The sequence below is a fragment of the Struthio camelus genome, chromosome W, assembly GCF_040807025.1.
Source record: "Struthio camelus isolate bStrCam1 chromosome W, bStrCam1.hap1, whole genome shotgun sequence".
NCBI lineage: Eukaryota > Metazoa > Chordata > Aves > Struthioniformes > Struthionidae > Struthio > Struthio camelus.
This window is the reverse complement of record NC_090981.1, coordinates 4,771,478-4,787,157: the sequence shown is the minus strand read 5'-3', so window position 1 is coordinate 4,787,157 and position 15,680 is coordinate 4,771,478. Positions and strand designations below refer to the sequence as shown.

Sequence of the window (15,680 nt, the reverse complement as noted above, 5' to 3'; positions counted from 1 at the left end):
TGAAATATTTTCTAACTGAGGAAAGCTGTCAAATTGGTTTTAAATCTTTTAAATCTCTGCTCTCTTCTTGAGTGTATGAAAAGGGGAAATTAATTAATTAGTTAAAAAATATCAGGAGAAGGGGTGCTAAGGTATGTCAGATGAACTGAAATGAGCACAGAACTGAAATATTAATAAATTCTGATTGTCACCTTTAAATAGATAATGATGGTAAGAAATAGTGTCCTAAGGGTATCTGCACAGAAATACACATGCTGCACATTTTTAACTGTTCACTAGATGGCAACATTGCTCCACCGAAATATAGCTATAAGGCTTCTACTTTAGCTGTATACACCTGAACTGCAGAATGTCTCTCACCTTTATAGGAGGGATACTAAAATATGACTCAGGAAAAGAAAAGAGGTAAAGAAACATTATTATGCTGGACTAAGTCACAGAGCCATCAATTCTGCTTTCCTGTGTGGTGGGCCACAGCCTTGAAAAGAAGTGGCAGGAAAAAGGGAACATCAACATAGCAGCTGCTACTGTCGCCTTAGGTACAGATTTTGATTTCGAGAAAGATTCATTGCATTTTGAGTCAGTTGGTCCCTGCAATGCCCCTTCGAATAGCATCCAAATTACCAATACACATTCAGTAAGCTGTGCACTAGCACTGGATTTGGCACAGAGAGCAAAGCCTGGAGAAGGGAGTTAAAGAAAAAAATAATATATATATATTGGCTTGGAGAAGTGCTTTTGCAAGCCCCACCAGCATGGCACAGCAGCCTTCCTAAGAGACCAGTGTGAAGCTGGGGGTATATTGCATGCACAACATATGGTGCTGTGGATATCCCTGAACAGGACAGGCAGGGAGGAACAGGCTCAATTCTGCTAAAGTTAATGGGAATTTCCACTGAAAGGTGTGAGACTGGCTTTCAAACATATCCTCAGCAGAGGAGCTGAGAGCATTTCCAGGTGGAGATCTTCCCTCAAGCTGGGATACTGAATGAGCTCAGTGCCAAGCTCCAGCTTGTATACTAGTGCAGTGAGTAAAATAAGTAAATAACTTTACAGTACATAAAGCTGTTCACTGAAGGTCCTGAGATGGATGCATGAACCCAGCTAAATTAAAGATTACATGCTCACAGGAGGTTATTTGCAGTTTCCAAGGGGGCTTTTATTTTACATACCCATCCTAAGCCAGTCTTTAAAACATTTTGCAGACTTTTCTTTGCTGTCATTTTCTAGGCAAAGGCAGGGTCAAGAGGGCTGTGTTTCACAGGGGATTTGGTGAGTAGGATAGGTGATTTCTTCCCCAGTCCTCACCACAGAGCTGCCTGAGGGAGCTCCTGCCTGTGCTGAGACACACACAGCAGGGCAGGGCCAGAGGGGACCAGGGAAAGGTAAGATGAAGCCTGAGAATGGCAACTTTCCTATTTAATTTTCAGTTTTGGTATAAACTTTTAAGCTTTCCAAACCATTGGGTGTCTTCCTTTAAATAGTGCTGATGTTGAAGAAATGTCATGTAAATATACATAGACAACATTTTTTCCTGTAATTACAGGAGCTTTGGCTATGTGACCTTGTGTACTCTATACTGGCACCTTATCGACTACCTAAATATATACAGATATAGGGCACTCTTCAGTTTGACCTGGAGTAAACCCTGAACCAGTCTGTTTTCCCCACAACAGTGTCCACTAATAATTTTTTCTCATCTTTACAAAATCATAAACTGGTATCTCAACTACAGTCAAGTCAGGGAAACCTTTCCATTAGCCTTCACAGACCGGGGTCCAAGCCACACATTTTGTGAGAGAAATAGGATGCTTAGCTCAGTGACAGATAATATTATGCACATATATTGAAACAAGATGGTCTTTAATTTGACAAAACTCTAAAAATAAGCCTTTAATACCTACTAATTTAAAATCGCATTTGGGAGCAAGCGTTGCCATCCTTCTGCGGGGCTGCCAGGGTCAGGAAGCAGAAATCCCTTTTACCCAAAAGTGTTTCCACACACCGGCTGACCTCTGCAGCTCTCTCTGTGAGGAGAAAGCCATGCTCCGAAGGACCAAATATTCGTGTTCAAAACCAAGGGCAGATTTTACCCCACGATCTGAGCTGCCACAGCAGCATCAGGAAATTTCTGCCTTCCCTGGTACGCGGCCTGCCCCATGGCCAGGGAGAAACATGACCCTGCTCAAGCATGTTGGGGAACCTGCCTCCCTTGGGCCGAGGTGAGAAATTTGTTTCTGTATTCCAGAGACTGTTTTATTTTATACTTAGCCTTCTCTTCCATATGGGACAGATAACCTATCCTGCTTTTCATCTCAATCAGCTAATGTGCAGTTGTACCTGGAATATTCAACCTATAAGGAGGAATATACCAGTTCTAAATACATGTGAGGGAGCCTTATATAACTCACATTTGTCAGTACCTTTCCCCTACACCTATTTCCTGGTACAGTATTTAAAGATACTGGTAAGCATGCAATGCAGGACAAGCTATATTTTGCTTGCTGTGCCATTCTAATATCATGCATTGAAACATCTATTGTGTAAAAGTTTTGAATTTCAAAACTGTTAAGAGGAGCAGTTTCCATTTTCACTGCTAAGTCTAATGCAGATACGTTATGTTGAAGAAAAGGAGAAGTTTTGCATTTAAATTAAAGGAATATAACTGTTAAAGAACAAAGTATGCCTGATCAATTTGATTATTTTTTTGGGGAATTAGAAAATTAATATGTGCAGAAAAGAACACAAATGATGTGTAAATTATTTGGTAGAGTATCTTAGAAAATATTACTTGCATAATTGAATCAAACTGACAGGGAAATAAAAACTTGTTTGTATTTTTGAGAGAATCTTGCTGTTGGATAGCAAGCAAAAAGTAAATACTAAAGTAATTTATGCAATTGCAGCAAGTTGCTTAGTCAGGTGCAGCAGGGACCATTGTTAGGGCTTGTTTTACAAGCATTTAACATTTTCATTAATAATGTGGAAGAGAGGGTTCACAGCATGTTAATTAAATGAGTAGATAATTCTAAATTGAGAGAAGTCACAAACATCAATGGAGACAGACATAACGTAACAGGACCAAAAAAGTTAGAAAAATGAGTACAAAAGAGACAATGAGATTCAAACTTGGAAATATGCAGTTAGAGATATCTTAATAAAATTAGGCCTATACAGGAAAAATGTAAGTGAGAAACAACCAAAGCAATAACACTGGAAGAGTAAGCAGTGAATGGGATATTGATTGGCAAATAAAGCAGAAGCCACAAAGACTGCTTTGATTCTGGCCTGCCTGTGAAGAAGTCATCATGTCTTGGAAAGGCTTACAGCAACTTTTAGGAGCTCAGAGGCAGAAGGAATTTCAAGCATTCATTTATAGGGAAAAATTAAGAGGGTTACATTCAATCAAGATCAAGTAAGTGGCAAGTGAGGTGGTGCTTAAAAACATGCAACTATCATTATCACGGGAAAACAAAGACAGGAGATCTCCCACATCATGAGATCTGCTAGAAAGTCTCCAATGAGGAAAAGAACTAATATGACTTGGAATACTTAAAACAACGGCTCAGTACATCAGTAGACAAGGTAGTATAAATAAATTTTTATCCAGGCACAAGGACTGATGCAGTATAGCTTTTCAATCTTCTATATTCTCTACAGTTTTCACCTAACAGTTAAGGCAGTTAACTTCTACTTAACATGAGTTGAGTGTATTCCTAAATCTCACTGGAGTGAGTAGGATGCAATGCTACAGTAAAATTTAAGCACATTGTAATATGAAATCAATGCATACAAGTGCTTTTGAGTTTTCCTGTTTTGACTCAGAGACTGCAGCTTTACAGAAGCTCCAACAATCCAATGCAGCATTAAAAAGATGTTTTTAAACACTGAAAATATCATTCAGCTGTGCACTAATCCCAATATTTTATGGTACATCTCATCTATTTTTTTCAATTATGTCAGTTAATCTGTTATACTACCTTATCTCCACTAACACCCTTACATCTCTGCTGCAGGTGTCATAAATGATATAGAGCAGAATTTGCGTAAAACCCTAGTAATTTAGGAGCCCAGTTCCAATTTCCAAAGGAAGAGGGATAAAAGTTCAAGCCTGCTCTAAAGCTCCATAAATCAAAAGATCCCATTGACTTCCATGGGACCCTTCAGCCCATAAGGCTATAGTCCCATGGCTATATTGTCACTGTTGGGCTCACTTATGTAACTGAGCATAAACCTGAATTCATGGACTATCTGAACTGTCATATTTCCAGGTGCCTCCTCCGACTGTCTCTGGGAACATTTCCCTTTGGGTGCAGGCAGGGTGTGGCAGGAAAACAGCGTTTAGACCAGCTTCAGGTCTTTCTGACACAAGCATGGGCAATGACCCCTGCGGAAACTCCAGCAACTAACAGCTGAGAACAGGATAATAGCTGACTGTTTAAATTGTCTCTCAGCTGTTTCTGAGTACTAAAAACACTATTCCAGGACTGAGGCTTGCACAAGCCACATGTGAGTGATGTTCCCAGTCACCAGAGTCACCTTATTAACCCTGCACTGCTACACGGCAGGCGTAGGAGATCACTGGACAGCAGCCCAGGCCAAACATGCCCAGTAACCATGCCCCACTGAACGGAGCGGCAGAAAAGCATAATTTTCTCCTGTGCAATTTGTAAGTACAGCGTGCAGTTTGTTACACACCTTTCTGCACATAAGCATACATGGGAACAAACATGCACCTAGCTGCACCTTCAGTTCTTATCTGACATTAACTACTACACACACCCTTTCTGTAATACCCATCGAATGCATCTGTAGTATTACCACCCCTGGCCCACACATCTCCAGCCACGGCCCTCAGACGGTCTGAATGCACGCATACATTTACACTTCTTGGCATCTTGCATGCACAAGGTGGCACGGCCAGGCCAGAGCTCTAGAGTTTGTTTGTGACGTGACGTTAATTCATTTGTTATGGGTGCTGTTGAACAACAACATTTTTTTTCCTTCTTCTTCTTTCTTCTTAATTAAACCCAATTAAAGAAGTGTTACCCTTTAATTATATTCTCAATCACAACTGACTCTTCAGTCATCACTTGCTGAGGTGGGAAGTACCTAATTAGGATGCCAACCTTCTTTCATGTTATTTCTTTACAACAGAAAACACTGCTTCCAGTTGGGTTGGAGCAGTAGGACTAGAGCCATTAGCTGAACAGAAAGCTTCCCTAGAGAATGATCTCTAACTGGCCTTTCAAACTCTCACATCTCATGGAGAGGTCTCTTTGCTACTTTTCAAGGAAGAAATCACAGGACAGATGACCAAGATGCTTCTCCAAGGCATTCAAGCCATCAAGCAGGGCTACATGACTATGTTCACCTCGATCGTATTTGTGCATCTCACAAGATCAGTGAACTTACTCTGAATGTACAACCATGCACAGAAGTAGGGAGCTGGTGCTTTCTGACAATAAATACCCCAGAATGAGCTGCCAGAGGGATTCTGGGTGTTGACAAGAATATGGGAGGCTGGCTGAAGAAATCATTTATCCATCGTTCATTTGAAACAAGCTCCCCACTACTAATTATCACTTGATTCTGATTGATTCATCACCTGCTTTGGTGCTCCCATTTCATAAACAACACATGAAGTGTAGAGTTTAAGAAACTGAATAATTTGCAGATACACATACATATCTATGTGCATATATAATTACTGTACAATGGCATATAGAATGCCTGTGTAATATTTTAATAAAGATGATATAGTAATCTAATTTTTATATACCCATTACGAGCTGCAAATTGAACACCAGAGGAATACGAAATGTCCTTACCTATTTCAGTCATGGATATTCCCGGAGCTAATTGCCCATTGTTGAAAGAGCTATAGGTAAACAAGTTTGGTACAGAAGTGAGGTCATAGATAGGTTCCTGCTTTATCTGTTTGATTCCAGTCATGTCTAATCCAGACTGATCTGGGGAAGGCTGGGCAGAATCCACGTTATAATAACCCTCAGACTTCGACAGGTCGATGACATGCCCATTGGAGTAAGTGCTGCTGGTTTGGTTATTCAGGCTGCTCAAGCTGTTGCTGATGCTGTTACTGTAAACCCTGGTGAGGGCTTCAGCCTCGCCACTCTGCTGCTGCTCCTGCAGTCGCTGCTGGTGCTTCTGCACTTCAGCATACAGGCTATCCCTCTGCTTTTTGGACATTCTTCCAAATTTCACAGCTGAAAGGCAAAACACAATGCAAACCATTGTTCTCTCTCTTTTTTTTTTTTTGTTTCTCTTAATTCCCCATACCCCCATTGCTCTTCTGATATTTACTTTTCACATTGCTTTTGCTGTGTAAATTTATCTTTTTCTGTGGAAATGAGAGAGGATACATAGCTTTACACCATGTGCATCTCACAAATGGAAAGATATCGAGTGCTTGGATTTACAAGGTGACAACAATGACTCCTTTTTGGCAGGAAGGGCCTCAGTAAAGTAACTCATTTCAAACTGTGAACATTAAAAGGACCCTGCATCTTTTCTCTTGTCTCTGTGTTCACTGAACAACAACCCAGAGCTATATGAAATGTATAGTCTTTAGATTCATATCCCATGTGATTTACCAACTTTCCACAAACCTTTAAACTGTGCACTAACAGGATTAGTACTCTGGATGAAAACAAGCCCTAAAGCCTTATTATTGCATCCTTTCAATGGGGTGTTATCTTCACACTTATTTTTTTTTTAACATTAGAGGTTAGAGTTAGAACCTGAAGGAAAACTTGAAGGTGAACACCACAAATGAATGTTATCTTTTCCACAGAGGCAAGACTCGGGGATTTACCCAATCAATTTACATAATTTCCATGTGCAAAATCCATGCATTCCCTCTGATGAGAAAGGGAGGAAAACATCAGAGTGCAAACCACTCTCCCCAGGAACAGGGTTCATTACATCAACATTGAAATTTTAAAAAACAGGTTAACTGCTGCAGAACTATGAGGAGTAAATCTACAGCCTGCATATATAGTGGGTCACACCTGATGATCTTTTTTTCCATCTGTGTGTCTTTAAATTCTGGCTTTCTATTGGACTAGATCTTGGGATCTCAGAGGAGAGATAGCTTATCATGCTCTAGAACAAGTGAGATCCTTCAGTTAAGGATACATCTAGAAGAGTTTATCAGAGCACAGATAACAGGACTTCCTCTTTGAAAAATAGTTACAAAATGAACAGGAAACACTCATTTTTATGTACTAGAAGGAGTATTTTCAAATGCTGAGTATTTCTAGTCGATTTGTAAATTGAGATCAATTCAGAATCATCAGAAATAGTAGCACAAGGTGGGCTTGGTTCCTATTTTCACTAGCCCATTGTTCACCTATAACCCTCCAGAAGAGTCCAAGGCCTATACGTGGACGTACGTGAAACTCTTCCACCAGGGAAGAAAACAGAAAAGGAAGAGAATAATATCAAAAGGGAGTGTAAAATCATCAAGGAGAATGGCTGCCCCTTCAATTTGTTTGCAGTTCTTCACTCTAAGAATTTGTTTCTCTTGCTATCAACCTCAACTTACTGTCCCCTTCACACAGGCTGCAAGCTACCTTATGCAAATGTATAGGCTGCCTCTGGAATCTGTCCTCAATGCATTTCACACTCTTATGGACAGTATACAATGACTTTATTTTGAAAAATGCAACTGCATATTTTCTTTAATTTTAGGGCCTCAGTAATAAAAACAAACATCCACTGTTTATTCTCATTATATATTAATTAATTGGATTCTCCAGCTGCTGTCAATTAGCATCCTGCCTCCGCATGATAAAAATGAATCTGTTATATGACTGAAAGGTAAAATTCACATTCAATTTCTCCATTAAAAAAAATCCATAAAGGCTATTTTAAACTTGCAAGAGTCCTCAATATTGTTAAGTTTAAGCACCCTCACATAAACAATGAAAGAAGAAGGTGATGCTGTCAGAAGAATCACTATTTGTCTGCAGGCAGCAGTCCCTGAATTACAGGTTGGGAAGACAGTTCTGTCAGTCACATAAAAATGTCCCTGTGATACATCAAATCCTTGGGAGACATTATTTTTAGGGAGAAAGCACATTATGCTGATGAATTACTGGAATTTTCCTACTTTAATCTCCTTTGGGCAGAAGCAGGAGCTAAGACATCAAGTATGCTGCACAATAGGACCAAAAGGAGTTCATGGATTAAAGGCTAGACTGCAAGACCCCTCCCAGACTGGAGAGAGATAGCAAGGTCTTTCAATAAAATATAGGACATACTGAGGTGGGAAAAGACCTATTAGAAGGCAAATTTAAAACAAGTTTATGAACTGAGAGCCATCTAATGAAAAAATCTTCATAGTGCTTTATATAACATCCCTCAATGAACTTAATTTCCAATTCCTTAATTTCCAATGACACATTTTGTGTATACTTTTTAAGACAGAATGTCACTACCAGGGAATCCAATGTAATATAACCTGCCTTCAAAAGTACAATATTTTGTTATGCTACTGGCTGACAATTTAAAACCTTGCTGTGATCTGGAAACCACATACATTAGCAGCAGTGCTTGGGGCAGGTAGGATGTAGATAGCTTTGTTCGAGCTTTGCACAGCATCTCCAAGGTGCCCTACAGACCAGGTCTTGGCTGGCTCATGTTCGCAGCCTGCTGGTCATGGCTGATTGTGCCACAGGTCAGAAAGTGGGTACGAGCTCTCCCAGGACCAAAGGGTCCTGCCTTTCTATACACTTTGGAGCTCCCCTCTGAAGGATAGTTTCCATTTTCAGTACTAAACTATGAAGCATAGACCTAGACAGGGGCAGGTGGCAAAACACAGGTGAAAGAAATCTCTCTCTTATAATGCAAAATGTTCAGCCAAGTGCTCTGAATAAAACAAACAAACAAAAAACCCTAATTAAATCAATATGTGCATTTGTTTTTAAATTGCCTATGTACTGTCACAGACCTTTGGAGATTTCAAGGAAAGGGAGGCTTTCATACATCAATATTTAATCACAGAATCACAGAATGGTTGAGGTTGGAAGGGACCTCTGGAGATCATCTAGTCCAACCCCCCTGCTCAAGCAGGGTCCTCTAGAGCACATTGTCCAGGATTGTGTCCAGACAGCTTTTGAACGTCTCCAGGGAAGGAGACTCCACAACCTCTCTGGGCAACCTGTGCCAGGGCTCTGTCACCCTCATAGGAAAGAAGTTTTTCCTCATGTTCAGATGGACCTTCCTGTGTTTCAGTTTGTGCCTGTTGCCTCTCGTCCTGTTGCTGGGCACCACGGAGAAGAGTCTGACCCCAGCCTCTTGACACCCTCCCTTCAGATACTTGTACACATTGATGAGATCCCCCCTCAGTCTTCTCTTCTCCAGGCTGAACAGGCCCAGCTCCCTCAGCCTTTCCTCATAGGAGAGATGCTCCAGTCCCCTAATCATCTTTGTAGCCCTCCGCTGGACTCTCTCCAGGAGCTCCATGTCTCTCTTGTACTGGGGAGCCCAGCACTGGACACAGGACTCCAGGTGGGGCCTCCCCAGGGCTGAGTAGAGGGGCAGGATCACCTCCCTCGACCTGCTGGCAACACTCTGCCTCATGCAGCCCAGGATACCCTTGGCCTTCCTGGCCCCAAGGGCACACTGCTGGCTCATGGTCAACTTGTTGTCCACCAGCACTCCCAGGTCCTTCTCTGCAGAGCTGCTCTCCAGCAGGTCAGCCCCCAGCCTGTCCTGGGGCATGGGGTTATTCCTCCCCAGGTGCAGGACCCTGCACTTGCCTTGGTTGAACTTCAGGAGGTTCCTCTCCGCCCATCTCTCCAGCCTGTCCAGGTCCCTCTGAATGGCAGCACAGTCTTCTGGTGTGTTAGCCTCTCCCCCCAGTTTAGTATCATCAGCAAACTTGCTGAGGGGGCACTCTGTCCCTTCCTCCAGGTCACTGAGGAATACATTGAACAAGACTGGACCCAGGACTGACCCCTGGGGGACACCGCTAGCTACAGGCCTCCAACTAGACTCTGCACCACTGACCACAACCCTCTGAGCTCTGCCATCCAGCCAGGTCTCAATCCACCTCACTGTCCACTCCTCCAACCCACACTTCCTGAGCTTGCCTAGGAGGATGTGATGGGAGACAGTGTCAAAAGCCTTGCTGAAGTCCAGGGAGACAACATCCACTGCTCTGCCCTCATCTCCCCAGCCAGTCCTTCCATCATAGAAGGCTGTCAGGTTGGTCAAGCATGATTTCCCTTTGGTGAATCCATGCTGACTACTCCTGATCACCTTCTTGTCCTCCACATGCTTAGTGAGGACCTCCAGGAGGAGCTGTTCCATCACCTTTCCAGGGATGGAGGTGAGGCTGACAGGCCTGTAGTTTCCTGGCTCCTCCTTCTTGCCCTTTTTGAAGACTGGAGTGACCTTGGCTTTCTTCCAGTCCTCAGGCACCTCTCCTGTTCTCCATGATCTTTCAAAGATGGTCGAGAGTGGCCTAGCATGTCATTAATATGAGAGGTTATCTAAACTGCAATATGAATCTGTCTCTCTAGAGGTGACCCTTTTGTGCTTTTAATCAGAACAACACATTTCACTTCTGACTCTTTCCATTTCAAACTAATACTGTTCTCCATGTTGTTATTCTCCCCACCCCAGCCCATGAAAACATGCTCCTTTTTTTAACTGAACGGCAAAGCTCTGCCTCACAGCCAGGAGCTTCTCCTCTCTCTCCTTCCAGAAATCTGTAGGGAGTGTAAGCCAGGCAGCAACAAAGAGTTTCAAAGGGTTGAAGCATGAAGCAGGAATCTGACTCCTTACCATCTCGAGACATTCCCAGGGCAAGACACTTCTGCAGTCGGCAGTGTTGGCAACGATTTCTGTTGGTTCTGTCAATTAAACAGTTTCTCTGCCTTGGGCAGGAGTAAGAGGCATTGTTCTGCTGACTCCGTCGAAAGAATCCCTAGGGGCAAAGAGCGAGAGTGAGAGAGAGAGAGAGAGAGAGAGAATTACCATGTACACGTATGCACACATGCACACACACACACAACCATGTAAATGACTTCAATAAACTTTATTTAGTGCAATTTTATTTATGCTACAGCTTTGCAGATGCTCTAGCCTTGCACAATGAAATTAACATTCACCGCTAGCAGGGAGATTTGTGCATTATTCTGTAAAGACTATAATTATTACTTTGTTAAAAGGCAAGCAATAGAGTTACAAAATACATTCCTACCCTATAAGAACCACCATGTATCATTCAATGCTTTTTCCTAACAGAGGACAAACTCATCCATATTTGTAAACGGATGACAAAAGTATTCGTTCTGACTATTTTCTTTCTTTAAGGAAAGAGATTGGTAAAACCAACACTGGCTATGCATAGTATTAGAAGGTGAAGTCTGCTGCTTAGTTTAACCCTGCAAATGTTGATCTTATCTGGAGGGAAACTTTAAGAGTGAAAGCAATTCAAATTCAAGCATCCACAAAAGCACTAGGGTTTAATGACTGTATGAAGTAAAGCTCACATGCAAAGGAGCAAGCAACACCTTTAGACACTATCATGAGAAAGTAATGACATTTTCTATGTCAATGGAATATATCATTATCCATTTTGCCTATTTAAAATTTTGTAGTTATTCTAGCTCCTGTAAAGTTTTTCTGGCCAGTTGTTGGGAAATTTGACTAAAGATCAGAGGGCTATAACTAGAGTATTAACTCATACCTAAGGGCCTCATGAGCTCCTAACCACTAGGAACAACACCAAGAGGCAGTGTTATGGTAGAAGTGACATGAAGTGGCAGAGGTGACAAGAGGAATGAAACCAGGGGATGAGGATGAGAGACAGAGAGAGAGTTTTATTTGATATTCTTTTATTTCCTGTAAAATAAAGCACAGGAGGAACAGTGAGTCCAGAGAGAGACAGAGAGAGATAAACAAAGAAGTTGTTCATTGGCAAACTTAGCCACTTTAGAAGCAGGTAAGTGCACAGTTGTGTGGTAGGAAAGATGAAGGATAGCCTAGCAACTGCAGGAAGTCATGAAGACAAAAAGGGTAGAAAGTGTCATTATTGCACAGTTACGCTAGTCACCAGGAGCAGTGACACCAAAGCGGTTGTGCCTTTCTAGGTCGGGTTGTAAACTGCTCTGCACCAAATCCAAAAGCAAGAACTGACTCTTTTTAGCAGGTAAAAACTGTGTTATCTCATGATAGATAATAATAAGCCATGGAAGTCGCAAGACCTGTGCATTTGGGGGGGAATGACAGTGGGGAAACTATTGGGCTATGTTGTAACAGGGCTCAATTCACTTGCAAAAGGTAGCATGTGAAGGTTCGCTCCAGTCCTAGTGAACTGCATGAGGACGGCACTGGGTGTCAACAGCGATGGATAGGACTAAGGACACTGATGTTGTTAGTTCATGAAATCAAGCGTAAAAAGACTCACTTCATCCACCCTGCTCTGGTTTTATGAGCAATTATAATATATCTAAAAATTAATTTAAGTTGGATGATATGCACTTTGGGAAACACATATGTCCTTTAGGGGAACTATTAGGAAAAATCTGATGGGGACTTAACTGGTCCTGGCTGACCAAAACTCTCTTGAAGCTGTAGAGAGGAGTTTAATTTAAGGCTAAATGGATGCTAATTGCAGGACAAATGAACTAAATGAAGTTAAAAAAACCCAACAAATAACACTCTAGCATTGACTGTGCCTTATTCTGTAGTGCTACTTTTTTCCCATTAATGTTGATTTCATCTCGCGAGAGTTTACTTGTTCATTCTTTGTCCCTCTTAGAAAAAATCAAGGGTTCCATTAAAATGTTAATTTAAAAACAGGTAATTTTCCAGGGAGATTTTTATACTCTTTTCCTCCTCCATAAGATCTAAATGTTTTATTACAAGGTATAGAGCATCACTTTATATCATGTTTAGGGGATCTTTAAAGAATAACGGCTATATTTACAGAGAATAATTCCCTGTTGGGGAAGGAGGAGGCAATTCATTACTGAGGAGCAAGACTTAAAGACAGGTCTCCCAATATTCCCAATACTGCCAACAAGTCTGTCTGCATCTTGAACAATTCACTTTATCCATCACTGTCAACCAGTCTGAAAATGGAAATGGTCATGCATGTCTGAATTACGACAAAATAGTGCCACCAAACATTTTGCTGTGTGGGGAGGCAGGAGGGATGATAAGAGGCATCCCATCAAAAGGAGGTGCCACTGAGACAGATAAGGTGGAAACCTGTCTTCAGGTTTCACCCTTTCAGTGCAGACAGTGGCAGAAGCACCATTTTGTTCAATGGGCCCAGCATGTTACTCAGCACATCCAGACACGCAGCCCAAAACAGCAGTGGTGTTTGTGATGCCCTTTCAGCATTTATCAACTGCATTTTCAGTGACATAGCTAATGTAGAGATTTCAAGTGAAAGGATTTTGTGTCCCTTGAAGTTTGTTGCACCGCCACCGGCAGTGCAATGCTCAGATGTTGGGTCCTGAAACACCACAGCGGTCTGGTGAGGGGCTTAACATGAACGCGTGTTTGTGGGGCCAGTCTCTCCTCTTTCTTCCACATGCACTCTCCCTCTTAATTAATTGAGATTTCTAATGCATTCAGACAAAAGGAGCCAGAAATGAGTAGTTATTAGCATGCAAGCTGAGCAAATTGTTATTTAATTGTTGGACAATGAGGAGCTGAGTTACGCTGCCCAAGACAGTGCTTACTTTAAGAGAGACCTTTGACAAACTGAAACACCTCTCATTGGACCTGATGTGAAAATTGGCATCTTTTTTTCACAACAGGCTCACAAAACAAGATTAGACTAATTGATCTGATATTGCAAAACTGGCACAAAAACAATAGGGTTAAAATTGCCCTAAGTGAAAGAGGAGCTCTTTATCTCAATAAGCAATCTACATACAGAGCTGAGAGGTATCGTCTCCTCTTGAGGCACACACAAGGGCCAGCATTAACACTAATCACATCTACAGGAGACTCTACCCCTGACTGCTCTGTGTAGGCTGGGTACAGAGACAAGAAGCTTCTTTTTTGCTTAAAGTGTTTTTCTCCTGTTGTTTTTGTGCCAATTTTGAAGTATCAGATCAATTAGTCTGTTTTGTGTGATCATCATAAAAAGATGCTTATTTCCAGTGCAGTGTCACAATAAGACAGTGTCACAATGCAAGTTGTTTCAGTTACAATTGTTAGCGTTTCTGAAAGGAGGATCTGATCTTTGACAATGTATTGCTTCTCAATGTATTGGCATTAAATTAAGCTCTTTCTTTCAGGGATGGGTGCATCCAAATTTTCAGATGTTCAGATGTTCTAAAATTTCATAAAGCATTGAGTAAATACAGACTTGCCATTTCACTCTGCAAATATGCATCTACCCTTAAAAGTACCAGCTTGTGTCTTTGCATATAGAAGAAATCAGAGGTGCTCCCCCCCCACCTTTGCAACTTCACATTTACATTCAAAGCTGAAATACTGACGTGTGCAGTATAAAATTCTGGATTTCCATGAGTAATGAAATAATTCCTTAGGTAAGCTAATGACAGAGCCTTTTTAAAATTAGAAACTGAAGCCTTCCTTCAGTTGGCTTGGGGTCTGACTGGAACTGATTTGCACCCATGGCTGGTCTAACATGACAAAGCAGCATGGAGGGTGTTTTTACCTCCAATTCCCAGCAATTCCCCTATGCCGGAGCCTAAAAGAAGGAAGGCAAAGGATTCTTTTACACTACTCATAATGTGAGGCATTTTTTCTTTTGGAGATTTGAGTTTGGCTTGCAGAGAATACAAAAGGGATAAAATACGACCAGAAACCTGTAAGCTTTTAAGCTGCTGAACTGAGATACTGCGCCAACTTTTAATGCTGTACGGATTGTATAGGAAACAAGAGAACAAATTCAACTCTCAAGTTGATTTAAGGTAGAACATGTGTGACTTACATTTGCTAGCCTCTGTATCAACACTTATACTGCATCAGTTGTGATTAATTCATGTTTCAAACAAGGAGGCAATTCTAAAGACTATTTGATGAAAAAGGAAAGCAACTAGTAAAATTAGACATGGAACACATCTATATCAGCAGCAGGCTTTACAGCCTTTGACACCCCTTGTTTGAAAGGACGTCACAGCGTATTATTGTGCACACAGATACTTGAGGCTAATGCAGATGCTGATGACTGTGCTGTATTAAAATCTCATACCTTGCAGCCTTCACATGTGATGACTCCATAGTGTATTCCAGAGGACTTATCTCCACAAATTTTGCATGGTATCACTTCAATTTGTGCTGAAAAAAACCAAGACATCTATTTTGAGTACCTAATTCTATTTCATTTCTTTCTTCCTCAAATGAAGATCATAAAAATTAGACAGTTGGTAACCTGTTCACCCCCTGACAATATAAAACTGCTTTGTATTGTAATATATGTTTCTGAATGCTTTGTTTAGAAGAATTTTAATTGCTTCACATTATGTAGTTTCTACCATTCCCCACAAAACTCTCTTCAACAGTTTAAGCTACCTCATGATTAGCAAGTTTTTCCTCGTATTCTTCTCTTTTGTTTTTACTTGTAAATTTCATCATCATTATTGCTAATGACAGTCATTAGGGATCCTAAATAATTATCTAGATTGTTCTTGTTTACACTTTTCAAATATTCATGACTT

General features: G+C 41.2%; 1 protein-coding gene across 1 annotated transcript in view; it reads right to left on the bottom strand.

The window, feature by feature from the left end:
- LOC104150193 (nuclear receptor ROR-beta) overlaps positions 1-15,267 on the bottom strand; it is a 35,598-nt gene extending 20,331 nt beyond the window's left edge. Inside the window, exons 1-3 of the mRNA XM_068925085.1 lie at positions 15,215-15,267; positions 10,816-10,957; positions 5,832-6,227 (exon numbers count right to left, since the gene is read on the bottom strand). Of these exons, the coding sequence (XP_068781186.1) occupies positions 5,832-6,227; positions 10,816-10,828 (409 nt within the window). The 5' untranslated portion in view covers positions 10,829-10,957; positions 15,215-15,267. The remainder of the gene's footprint in view (positions 1-5,831; positions 6,228-10,815; positions 10,958-15,214) is intronic.
- Positions 15,268-15,680: the final 413 nt, after the last annotated feature.